At 33.6% G+C, this 13,754-nt stretch overlaps 1 protein-coding gene across 1 annotated transcript; it reads right to left on the bottom strand.

The window, feature by feature from the left end:
* Positions 1–1,130: 1,130 nt before the first annotated feature.
* LOC143059354 (uncharacterized) lies at positions 1,131–11,695 on the bottom strand. Its single transcript, XM_076232836.1, has 9 exons — positions 11,475–11,695; positions 10,079–10,126; positions 6,152–9,346; positions 4,872–4,995; positions 3,807–3,983; positions 3,121–3,277; positions 2,331–2,420; positions 1,916–1,967; positions 1,131–1,342 (listed from the first exon to the last, which is right to left on the bottom strand). Exons 1-8 carry the CDS (start codon positions 11,479–11,481, stop codon positions 1,917–1,919), a joined length of 3,849 nt encoding a protein of 1,282 aa, XP_076088951.1. The 5' UTR covers positions 11,482–11,695; the 3' UTR covers positions 1,131–1,342; position 1,916.
* Positions 11,696–13,754: the final 2,059 nt, after the last annotated feature.

The following is a 13,754-nucleotide window of genomic DNA, read 5'->3' on the forward strand; positions in this document are numbered from 1 at the left end:
ATCTTGATAATAGCAGTTTCAGAGATTTTTTTTTATAAATTAGCAATTACTTTGGAGTATCGAATGTAAACATATACAGTCGGTTGTTGAGACGTTTAGCCAGCAATAAAACCAGGTTGAATCCACCAATTTCTACAAACGATAATCCTTGTACCAGTCATCCGATTGATAATTTGTGCTTTAAATTTTGCCATTTGATTTGGGACTTTCTGTTTTGAATTTTCTCCGGAGATCAGTATTTTTGTGATTGAACCATTTGTTGTAGACATTAGCATAACTTCAACACAGACTTCATTAAAGATGATTAGCAATCCCGTATTTATCATGCTTTACTAAAACATAAAATTGCTGAAAGACCCTTCCAAAAGAATACAAACCTTTCTGTCTATGTTACTTACACTTATTTAGAATGCTTACATTTAATTATTCTAGAAAAGATAAGGATTCCTTGTCAGATTTGCTTTTCCTGCAAATCCTTGTGTTTGGCTAAAGGACGCATGCAATTAGTAAAGTGTAATTTTTTCTTTTACATCACTGGGTTTAAAAAAATGGTTTGTATTTTTAAATATTTAGGGGTTAAGCATCTAAGAAGAGACATTTTTGTGAGTCGCAATGCGCATCTGATGCAGACACAATGATACCGTTAATATTATATTAGAATATAGACATGTCAGTCATACCTTCCTGATATTTGTATTTAGCTGAAACAGCAGTTTCGAAATAATCGCAGATAGCCATATGATATGGAGGCAAGGAAACAAATTCGACACTAAAGATTGAAACAAATTCGACACTAAAGATTGAAACAAATTCGACACAAAAGATTGAAACAAATTCGACACTAAATATTGAAACAAATTCGACACAAAAGATTGAAACAAATTCGACACTAAAGATTGAAACAAATTCGACACAAAAGATTGAAACAAATTCGACACTAAATATTGAAACAAATTCGACACTAAAGATTGAAACAAATTTGACACTAAAGATTGAAACAAATTCGACACTAAAGATTGAAACAAATTTGACACTAAAGATTGAAACAAATTCGACACTAAATATTGAAACAAATTCGACACTAAAGATTGAAACAAATTCGACACTAAAGATTGAAACAAACACACAAATAGGTGATTATTATACATTTATGCAAAACGCTCCTTGCATGTTAGTTTTGAAATAACTCTCCTCTTTCCCAAGATGATATTGTCTATTTTTATTTACAGTCAAAATTGTATGTAATGAACAGTTTTATGATTGGACAATATATCGTCCTGGTAATGGACAATTGTTCAGTTATGAGTATTTATTGTCGTTTCTGTTGTCAGGTAGGATTCCTCTAAAAAGACAGAAATAGTTACATTAACATTATATGAAAATCAAAAGACAGTGCTGGTTGTAGTTCTTGTCTGCGTAAAATAATAACTGCCAATATTATTTCGTGCACGAATTTTCCTGTCATTTTCCTTACAAATACATAATATACAATGCGGGTTTTAATTTATTTAAATGGATGGTTCTGACACTTTGTCTACTTTGAAGACAGTATGTTGTGTGTGTTATGCTTGTGATTTTGTGTTGCTGTTTCACTGAGGTATATTAGTATTTTATGATATGCATTTTGAATATCTTACTAACTTGGTGAAAGTGAATGTTATTGTCTTTACCTATTTTACTTTTGATAATTTGTTTTATAATTTGGAATTTTGTTGATCTGTCCATTTTTGCTCTGTGTTTAAGAAATATATACACTCGTATTAATTTTTCTGCTGTTTCGACATATTTGATATTGAGTTTCACATACGTAAGCTTTGCCAGGTAAAGTGTCGTAAATCTTGTATGTGGTTGACAAATAGTTCAAACTATTTGCTATTAACTGCATAATAGTTTATACTAGATATTTTGTACTTACTTCAACTGGTATCTGGCTTTAAACGCAAACTTCTTGGTTTCCATACGTCGCTCTACAAATAATACAATATAAAACTACTAGTATTGAAATACGTACATGAGCCTGAATTTTGAATAGATAAATATCTTTAAAATGACATTAATAAGAACTCGAACTGTTGTGAATAAGGGGTCAATGTGGGGTTATACTTTGACGAAATTATCCCTCATTTACTATTTTCAACATATTTTTTTGGTTTTAAGAACATGCAGTTTTTAAGTGTTTCTAGCCCTAAACAAAAATGTGTACTAGTTCAGTGATAATTGACGTCATACTAAACTGCGAAATATATAAAAGAAACTAAAATGAAAATCATACCAAACTATCAAAGACCAGATGCTCCTGACTTGGGACATGCATAGAATGTAATACTTACATAAAGAAAGCTTGGATTGTCATGATCGTTCGGACCCTTCATTGACAATTCAGACGGATTAACAATGTTGTCAGGAGAAATCTCAATATCCTGTAAACAAATAACATACATCGTTGTTTTTGTCCATAGATTTACGAGTTTTGAACAGCGGTATTCTACTGTTGCCTTTATTTGAATTATACCTTCATTCCTTATAATCATTTGATAGTGTATCATTATTTTGGTAGACATTTCTCACTGTTCCAGCAGGGTTAGTTGTTTTTCTAGCAATACATAATGATTCTTCGTAAAACATATTTGATTCGCAAACACAAAAAAAGTGTATGATGGAATTATTGTTTTGTATTACTGGTTCTTCATTTCTAGTCATACTTTTATAAGACTGGAGCATTTGTCTCACAATCCATTTTCTATATCAGGGAGTTTTGTGCAAATAAGAGTGCATGGGTCTATGCAAGATTATGCCGTTCCATTCATGATCTTTTTCCAATGCATTTGAAAACTGAATTTTGATATTTTGGTAAATTCGAATTGTGACTGCTTATTTTTTTTTTTTTTTTACCACCCCCAGTTTTTGGTGGGGTCCGTGTTGCTTAGTCTTTAGTTTTCTATGTTGTGTATTTTGTACTATTACTTGTCTGTTTGTCTTAATTTTCTTTTTTAGCCATGGCGTTGTCAGTTTATTTTTTATCTATGAGTTGGACTCTCCCTCTGGTATTTTCCGCACCTCCGTTTTACCTGCATTTATCCTTCTCTATATCTAAGCCTGCACTTTCTGACAACATTTTACCTTTTTATCATTTTCTGTGAAATCGTCCTCTCTGTAATATTTGTCATATGCTGGGTTATCTTTCCCTTTTCCAAAAGTGCCATCTGTTTTGTAACCATCAATGTATTGTACGTTCCTGCCTGAAACACGGTAGTCGTTAAGAGATTCCCATTCACTACTGTAATATATGAGCAAAATAATCATTTAGGTAGAAGAATATAAAAGCTACATTATAGATAACTGTTTTTAAAAAAATCTTAAAAGATACCAGATTTGTTAAACCAAGGTTGCAAATATATAAAAAGATAGAAACAATTGATTGATATTTTTAACTACACATATATGGGAGGGGTAGGAGGGGTCCTGATCCCGAAATCCCGAGCTTAAAAACACGAAATCCCGAAATCCCGGGCTTAAAAATACGAAATCCCAAGGTCCCAAAATTTGAAAAAAAAGAAATCCCGGATCCCGAAAGGGTCAATCCCGAAATCCCGAGCTTAAAAACACCCGATCCCGGAGTCCCGATAAAGGTCCTATCCCCCCTCATATATAACTACACTATGTAGCTACACATTTTACTGCTTTAAATGCATAAATGATTTGCCTTTTGGTTAATTAAAATCCACCATCTATTAATTGAAACAATGAAATTTAATATTTATCTTGTTTATGAAATGAATAAAAGTAAATCTTGCTGTAAAACTTACGCGTAACTTCTATCACGTGAACGTCGCCAACAAAAACATCCACAAACTATAAATAACACAATCAGAATTATTCCTCCCGCACCACCAGCAGCTATCGTGATGACGTATTTTGATTTCATCTCCTTTGCGCCACATTTGTCTCCAGTATATTGAAACAATCCGTCATCTGTATTACATCTGTAAAAGAAAAGAAAATTTAACAAACGTCAGTGTTCTAATTATAGACAGAAACTATTTTAAAAAGTAGTATAGTTAATTGAATCAATTCAAAAGTTATTGGGTATTAGGGCATCGTCACTGTTTTGTCCAGACGTTACTTAGTAGGACGTCGAGGCAGTGCAACGTAAATTACTCAGACTGAAGGTAAACACCTGTTTTAAGAGACCACTTTAGGGAGAGCAAACAAGTGGTCTCTTAAGACAGGTGGTCTTTTCATACAGGTTAAATTTATATGAATTTTACTACAGAGAGATCTAAATATTAATGTTCTTATAACATAGGTTTTAGCTTGATACAGGTGATCTCTTGAGCAGGTTTGACTGTAGTTGGTTAGTCATTCCCAATATGTAGCAGCTTGTCCTGATTTGCCTCTTTATTATTAACACTATCTTGTATAGTATTATTGTGTAATTTAAGAAATAAGAAAACATTTGTTGAGCAACACAACGGGTGTCACGTGTTCAGCAGGATCATCTCCTTGTTATTACAGAGCACCTGCGATCCCCTCCACGTTTTGGTTGGGTTCGTTTTGTTCAGTTTTTCGTTTTATATGTTATGTTTAATGTACTGTTGTTTAAGAAATAATTCATGGAGGGCTTGAATTTATACTGATTTTACCACGGGATGGCCCTCTATGCTAAATATTTTACCACGAGCGACAGCAAGGGGTAAGCTATCGACATAAAGAGTAAACACTTTATTACATATTAGAATTGTCTGTTCATTGCTTTCTGTTTATTTTAAGGTTTCGTCGGTCACTTTGAATTAATCGCTTTTTCTACCTTTATTTTAATACATCAAACATTATCCCTGAATAATATTTCTGTAGATATCAGTTATACTCACACACATATGGTTAGTTTATTATCATCTATGTAACATTTCCCGCTTCTTTCACACGATGTATCGTTCTCAGCACATGGTTTTCTACAACTTCCCTGTATAACAGTAAATGGCTTCTTACACGGTCCTACAATTTGATACAAGAGAAACAATTATTGTAAAGTTTTAAAAAAAATCATTTTATAAATACCCTAATATCAGGAAGGTCCATATATCATTTGTTCATTTAATCATTTTATCATTTTGTTTCACATTTATATTTGATGCTTGAATCTATTAGTTCCAGTATAAAACGCATTTTTTAAACAACAAGTTGTGTTATTATAACAGAAACTCAATGGACTGATGTGAAATAATTCCAAGCAGTGTTTAGCCTTAATATCAAAATCGTTAATACACTTATAAAGAATACGTAGCAGTAACATAGTAAACATAACTTATTGTAATTCACCAAAAATTAGTTTTCTTTTCAGTTAAGATCGACGAAAAAAACATTTTACAACAAAAACTTTAAAGAGCTTATATATTAATAATAGAAAATAACCAATATCACAAAACCAGAATCAGGATATGGAATCAGAGTTATGTATGAGGGAAATGCATTCCTTTGGTTTCAATGACTACTAGATTTTACAAAAACAAGTACCTATAAAACAATATCCGTATGTCCATTACAGTAACAAACCCCTGAGCCACCAGGATAATGAAGACATAATCTTTCAATCAGTTTAATTAAGATATGGGGTTGGCATGTTAATAGCTGTCAGTAGTCCTTAGTTAATGTTATGCCTCATTGTCATTTTGCCTATTTTTCTGTTACCTATTCTAACATCGGACTCTTTTAAAGTAAGTGTTGCTGTGCTTATTGCTGTTTTTGTTTATTCTTCATTGTCTAGAGATATAGCTGAGAGTTTTAAAAAATCTCCCAAAATCTATATAACCCGCCTTTTGTATTTGCCTGTCCAAAGTCAGGAGCATCTAGCCTTTGTTAGTCTTGTATATTTTTAGTGAATTGGTTTTCATTTATATGTTTCAGACTTTAATGTGACGTCTATTTTCGCTGAACTAGTACCCTTTTTTGTTTATGAGCCAGCTGAAGCCCGCCTCAGAGTTCCCCGTTTCTATTTTCTATTTTATGTTGATACCCGAAGCAGAGGTACCGACCCAGTTGTAGCAAACGTATCATACAAAGGTTAGTTGTATAGTTTTAATTTATATTGGTATTATGGCTATTTCTTCTTTCAATGTAAATTTTAAAACATATATTACTTCAACATACTTACCAACTGTTACTGTTTTTGCTATTGGCGTTGCTGTTGATAAATCTGGGTCTACAGATGGTTTTGTAGTTGTAGTCATTTCATTGACTGGGGTATGACTAGGAGATGAAGGTTTTGTTGTATGTATTGATTGCTTGGTCGCATTTTTAGTTTCTGTCAGAATTTCTGTTGTAGATGGAGTTGTAAGTCTAACAGTTTCTGCTTTACTTGTTGTTTTCACGGTTGTTGTCATTCCACTTGTAAAATTATTTGTTTTCACTACAGTTGTTGATGGTGGTTGTGTTGTCATTCCACTTGTAGTGTTAGGATTATTTGTTTTCACTACAGTTGTTGACGGTGATGAATGTGTTGTCATTCCACTTGTAGTCTTAGGATTACTTGTTTTTACTACAGTTGTTGACGATGGTGGTTGTGTTGTCATTCCATTTGTAGTCTTAGGATTATTTGTTTTCACTTCAGTTGTTGATGGTGGTTGTGTTGTCATTCCACTTGAAGTGTTAGGGTTGTTTGTTTTCACTACAGCTGTTGACGGTGGTGAATTTGTTGTCATTCCACTTGTAGTCTTAGGATTACTTGTTTTCACTACAGTTGTTGACGGTGGTGAATGTGTTGTCATTCCACTTGTAGTGTTAGGATTTTTTGTTTTCACTACAGCTGTTGACGGTAGTGGTTGTGTTGTCATTCCACTTGTAGTGTTAGGATTGTTTGTTTTCACTACAGCTGTTGACGGTGGTGAGTGTGTTGTCATTCCACTTGTAGTGTTGGGATTATTTGTTTTCACTACAGTTGTTGACGGTGGTGGTTGTGTTGTCATTCCACTCGTAGTGTTTGGATTATTTGTTTTCACTACAGCTGTTGACGGTGGTGAGTGTGTTGTCATTCCACTTGTAGTGTTAGGATTACTTGTTTTCACTACAGTTGTTGACGGTGGTGGTTGTGTTGTCATTCCACTTGTAGATTTAGGATTATTTGTTTTCACTACAGTTGTTGACGGTAGTGGTTGTGTTGTCATTCCACTTGTAGTCGTAGGATTATTTGTTTTCACTACAGTTGTTGACGGTGGTGCATTTGTTGTCATTCCACTTGTAGTGTTAGGATAACTTGTTTTCCCTACAGTTGTTGAAGGTGGTAAATTTGTTGTCATTACACTTGTAGTGTTAGGATTACTTGTTTTCACTACAGTTGTTGACGGTGGTAAATGTGTTGTCATTCCACTCGTAGTGTTTGGATTATTTGTTTTCACTACAGTTGTTGACGGTGGTGAATGTGTTGTCATTCCACTTGTGGTGTTAGGATTATTTGTTTTCACTACAGTTGTTGACGGTGGTGAACTAGTTATCATTCCACTTGTAGTGTTAGGTTTACTTGTTTTCACTACAGTTGTTGACGGTGGTGAATGTGTTGTCATTCCACTCGTAGTGTTTGGATTATTAGTTTTCACTACAGTTGTTGACGGTGGTAATTGTGTTGTCATTTCACTTGTAGTGTAAGGATTGTTTGTTTTCACAATAGTTGTTGACAGTGGTGAATGTGTTGTCATTCCACTTGTAGTGTTAGGATTGTTTGTTTTCACTACAGTTGTTGACGGTGGTGAATGTGTTGTCATTCCACTTGTAGTGTTAGGATTATTTGTTTTCACTACAGTTGTTGACGGTGGTTGTGTTGTCATTCCACTTGTAGTGTTAGAATTGTTTGTTTTCACTACAGTTGTTGACGGTGGTGCATGTGTTGTCATTCCACTTGTAGTGTTAGGATTGTTTGTTTTCACTACAGTTGTTGACGGTGGTGAATGTGTTGTCATTCCACTTGTAGTGTTAGGATTGTTTGTTTTCACTACAGTTGTTGACGGTGGTGAATGTGTTGTCATTCCACTTGTAGTGTTAGGATTGTTTGTTTTCACTACAGTTGTTGACGATGGTGAATGTGTTGTCATTCCACTTGTAGTGTTAGGATTATTTGTTTTCACTACAGTTGTTGAAGGTGGTGATTTTTTTGTCATTCCACTTGTAGTGTTAGGATTACTTGTTTTCACTACAGTTGTTGACGGTGGGGAATGTGTTGTCATTCCACTCGTAGTGTTTGGATTATTAGCTTTCACTACAGTTGTTGACGGTGGTAATTGTGTTGTCATTTCACTTGTAGTGTTAGGATTGTTTGTTTTCACAATAGTTGTTGACGGTGGTGAATGTGTTGTCATTCCACTTGTAGTGTTAGGATTGTTTGTTTTCACTACAGTTGTTGACGGTGGTGAATGTGTTGTCATTCCACTTGTAGTGTTAGGATTATTTGTTTTCACTACAGTTGTTGACGGTGTTGAATGTGTTGTCATTCCACTTGTAGTGTTAGGATTTTTTGTTTTCACTACAGTTGTTGACGGTGGTACATGTGTTGTCATTCCACTTGTAGTGTTAGGATTGTTTGTTTTCACTACAGTTGTTGATGGTGGTGAATGTGTTGTCATTCCACTTGTAGTCTTAGGATTACTTGTTTTCACTACAGTTGTTGACGGTGGTGAATTTGTTGTCATTCCACTTGTAGTCTTAGGATTCTTTGTTTTCACTACAGTTGTTAACGGTGGTTGTGTTGTCATTCCACTTGTAGTGTTAGGATTGTTTGTTTTCACTACAGTTGTTGACGGTGGTGAATGTGTTGTCATTCCACTTGTAGTGTTTGGATTGTTTGTTTTCCCTACAGTTGTTGACAGTGGTGAATGTTTTGTCATTCCACTTGTAGTGTTAGGATTATTTTTTTTCACTACAGTTGTTGATGGTGGTGGTTGTGTTGTCATTCCACTTGTAGTGTTAGGATTGTTTGTTTTCACTACAGTTGTTGACGGTGGTGGTTGTGTTGTCATTTCACTTGTAGTGTTAGGATTATTTGTTTTCCCTACAGTTGTTGACGGTGGTTGTGTTGTCATTCCTCTTGTAGTGTTAGGATTGTTTGTTTTCACTACAGTTGTTGACGGTTTTGAATGTATTGTCATTCCACTTGTAGTGTTAGGATTGTTTGTTATCACTACAGTTGTTGACGGTGGTGAATGTGTTGTCATTCCACTTGTAGTCTTAGGATTATTAGTTTTCACTATAGTTTTTGACGGTGGTGAATTTGTTGTCTTTCCACTTGTAGCCTTAGGATTATTTGTTTTCACAATAGTTGTTAACGGTGGTGAATTTGTTGTCATTTGCAAACTTACAGGATCTGTACAAATGAATATGTTAAAAAAGGTTGAGGAAGACTGACAACACTTGTAAACATTAAAATACTATTCTTGGTTAAAATTTCAACAGTGCACTTTTGACCAAACATTACTTATGTGATTCAAATTCCAAAAGTCTCTAGTTATTAAGATTTTCACGGTCTTCAGTTTTCTATGTGGTGATTTGTATACGTTTGTTTGTCATTTGGTCTTTTTAACATAACCTTGTCAGTTTGTTTTCACTTATGAGTTTGAATGTCCCTTTTGTATATTTCTCTTCTCTTTTTTTTGTTACATGCAGTTTTATGTTACGAGAACAATGTATATTGAATGTCATAAAACCAGTTCTTATTTTTTTTAGACTTCTTGAGTCCTTAATTATCAACCAGTGTGCGCAATGCGGTATTGAAAACCTATATAGATATAAAAAGATGTGGTATGAGTGCCAATGAGACTACTCTGCATCCAAGTCACAGTTTTATAAAAGTAAACCATTATATATCAAAGTACGGCATTCAACACGGAGCCTTGGTTCACAACGAACAGCAAGCAATATGGTGCCCCAAAAATGACAATCATAAAACCATTCAAACAGGAAATCCAACGGTCTAATTTATATAAAATACGAGAAACAAGAAACACGTATACAATATGTATGCTTAAAATTATAGTTACAAAATAGAAACATTATGTATATGATGAAAACATAAGAGTTTGCTTATGAATTTACATACCTAAAGTAATCAAACAACAGAAGGTCATAACCACGATGAGACTTATATCTGAAAAAAATATGTCCTTAATTTGTTAAACATAATTTTTGTTTGTTCCACGTCTTTTAAAAATGTCAATTAAACAAATATATAGAGCATTTTCTGAATGCCCTCTTTCATATAGGTTCGGTTAGACTGATTATATATTTGACTCTTTTTTTTAAAACTTTTACTGCTAACTTATAATCTTTTGGTAGCAGCATGATTATTGTGGTTGTTTAGGTTGCTCAATGTACATATTGGTATATGATATTTTGAGTTTCACAAATTTACTGATAACTATAAAAAGGACATTTGAGATGTACACATTTGAATAACATCGGCATATGCAGATGGGTTTTGATGATTGTTAAAGGACGTATGGTGACCTAACAAAGCTGTTTACATCCTTTACATCTATGCATGTCTCATCATTGGCAACCATGAGACATCTCCTTGTCTTTATATAATGGTTTGAATTTCTGGTGTGGCATAATTTCTAAATATTTATGAATTATATTCTTGATTTTCACGTACATTTGAATCATTTGTTAGTGTTTGCAATGTCGTGTTTTTGTGTGATTGTTTGTCTTTTCGTTCATGGTACATATTCTTTTATTCATATACATGTATATCCAAAATCATTTTTTTTTGTCCTTTGTATGATAATACTAAGGGAGTAATAGTCGGTCTGATCCTTACAATGATTTTCATGTCATCCATGAGCCGACTAATTACTCTGATATTCCCGTCGGTAATCATCACATTATGTTCAGATTGGTCCTTAACTTTCAAATATTAGAGCTTTAGCATTCCTGGTGAAGGAGTGAAGGGAAAACCGGAAAGCGATTCGGTCACACAAAATTTATAAAGAGTTATTACCACTTACATCCCTTTTCCATTCTCTGAGACTATTCTAGCATTACGTATATAATATGATTTCTATACAACAAGAATACAACCAAGTTTATACACACAACCAATCAAGAACAAATAAATAATGATTTTAAGAATGTTTAAAAAAAACAATTTTAAAATGTTCATGACCAGGAGTCAACATTAAGTCACCGTAAATAAATAAATAAACGAAAGAAAAAAAGTAAAAGATAGTAAAAGACAGAACGATCAATCGAAAGAATGAATGAATGGCTGGAGGGAGGGAGGAATAAATAATTGAATGAATGAATGAATGAATGAAATAATTAATTTATTAATCATCAATTAACAAATAAAATATTAAAATAAAAAAATAATTAACCACTTGAAAAAATATTTGTTTAAAGGTGATTTTCACAAGAAATAAATTTTTAAGATATTTTTTATCATAATGAGAAAAAAAAATATCATTTCTACAATTGAAATGAAATAAATGTCCTACCTTCCATTTTAAATCACCAGTGAAAATATTCCGTCTGCAGCATCGGTCACTGTAACTGTTTAAATGTAAAGTTAAATATATGTAAAAGGTTGTTCGAGATAAGACCCGTTATATCCAGGCGTGTCCGACAGTCATTTGTATAGGGCACAATTTAAAGGATTGAACATTTAATTAATTATCAAATTACGCATAATGGTTCGATTCCGCAAAAGTTCTAAAAGTGAGGAACACTTGTGGGGAAATGTTACAACTCTTATATTTTTATTTTGCAATGAAAATTTAACAAAAAAAGTCTCTTTTTTCTCTATTGATCTGATGGCAGAGAAGATGAAAAAGAAGTTAAAAACCATTAGACATTAACATAAACGTAAACAACGACGGTCGTTACAATGTTTGTATTGTATTTATCACACAACACAAATATTTGAGGGTAAGCGAGGTTGATAGTAAAGGGAATTTATTGAATGAAAACAAAAATCACAGATAACACTTTCAATAACTTTAATACTTGTTTAAGATAAATGGATAAATTAAATAATTGTAAAGGAACCGATTGCAGGTAGTTATTAAATTTCACCTGATAACGTTGTAATACTTGTATGGTACTAACATAAGAGAAACACGAGTTCCTTGTTGCTTTATTCTTATATGGAATTTTTCAAAACGCACAGTACTGTCTTGTCTTGTCTTCAACGAGGGTCCGGTGTTACAGAATAGATAAAATAATGAAGCAAATGTGCAGTAAGAATAGTAAATAGAGAAAAATGGAAAAAAAAAATACATATATTGGCCTAATAAAGGAAATGAAGTACCAACTATCAAGAACCTCTTTAATATACCCAGGAAAGGTCTTTCTTGTTACTTGACTTACATTTAGACATGGTTCTTTTTTTCTACAGTGCATGAGTTCACAAACATGTTGAATATGTTTGAATATTTCTGACATTAAAACTCATAAATCGGAAATTAACTAACAACGCCATGGCTAAACAAAATCAAACAGACAAACAAACAAACAATAGTACATTAAACACAACAATGAATACTCAAAAAATAGACCCACCAAAAACTGGGTGGTTATTTCAGGTGCTCAGGAAGAGTAAACATATGCTGGTCCACCTCTGGCACCCGTCATGTTGCTCATGTTAGTATAAATCAGGTGATGTGTCTACTTCGGTAGGTCACATATGTGAAGAGGGAACGGGATTATAGTTACGATACAAGGTACATATCCGTTATCATCTGTGAAACGGATATTCCATAACGATAAACCAACTCGTAAAATTTACGAAGGGATGATTTCAACCTCCCCATTTCGAACTAGTTTTTTCAACTTTCTTGTTAGCAGCAACCGTTTATCAAGGAAACCGTGATAGGAATTACAATGCCGGGAATAATTATCGAATTGGAGATTTGAACTCCGTATGCAGGTGCTGCTAGAATGTTGCTACAAAGAAACGGAAAGTACCCAATTGGGAAGCTGAAATCTTGTATTTTGTTTTCAACTGTTCCTTATTGTCAGTTTCTAGATGTAAATGGGTGTAATAAAATTGGGAAAGGAAATGGGGAATGTGTCAAAGCGACAACAACCCGACCATAGAGCAGTCAACAGCCGAAGGCCACCAATGGGTCTTCAATGTAGCGAGAAACCCCGGCACCCGGATGCGTCCTTCAACTGGTCAAGATATCAAAATATGAGGAAATTAAAGTTAACTGTATCTGTTGTATCCTTATGTTCGATGGAACTGATGCGTTCAACATAGTCACCAAATTGTAAATTATTAAGTGAGGGAACATCGTGTATATAGCGGAAAGTAAAACCAAGGGATACTGATATTTAAAAAAAAAACAGCCCTTCAAAGATATCAGTATTATAATAATAAAACTTTAAAATTTATATCGAACATTGAAAGTTATGGTGTGTGTTTGAAAGAAGGGGTGTGTGAGGAACTATGATAAAGTGTGTGTGTGTGTGTGTGTATGTGTGAAGAAACAGTCGCGAAGGGAGAGAGTATTTGTGGTAGTGTGGGTGAAAACGAGTGTATGTTGCAGAGATTGTTTGTGCCGGATAAGAGAGCTAACGAATGAGGGGATTCATATAGAGAGATAGAATGTGACAGAAAATGTTTAAGAAAGAAAATGATAAATCGTCAATTATTGTTTGTCTGTTTGTCTTTTCTTTTTAAGCCATGGCGTTGTCAGTTTATTTATGATCTATGAGTTTGACTGTCCCTATGGTATCTTTCGACCCTCCTTTTTTAGTTAAGTGAAAATATGCCC

This window comes from Mytilus galloprovincialis, chromosome 14, assembly GCF_965363235.1.
Source record: "Mytilus galloprovincialis chromosome 14, xbMytGall1.hap1.1, whole genome shotgun sequence".
NCBI classification, from domain to species: domain Eukaryota; kingdom Metazoa; phylum Mollusca; class Bivalvia; order Mytilida; family Mytilidae; genus Mytilus; species Mytilus galloprovincialis.

What these genes read in the sequence shown, in the direction of transcription:
- LOC143059354 (XM_076232836.1), bottom strand. An exon ending in CTGTTGTTTGATTACTTTAG is followed by an intron (nt 9,347 to 10,078) that starts GTATGTAAATTC and finishes TCATTTGTACAG; the next exon opens with ATCCTGTAAGTTTGCAAATG. An exon ending in ACAATCCAAGCTTTCTTTAT is followed by an intron (nt 1,968 to 2,330) that starts GTAAGTATTACA and finishes TATTATTTGTAG; the next exon opens with AGCGACGTATGGAAACCAAG.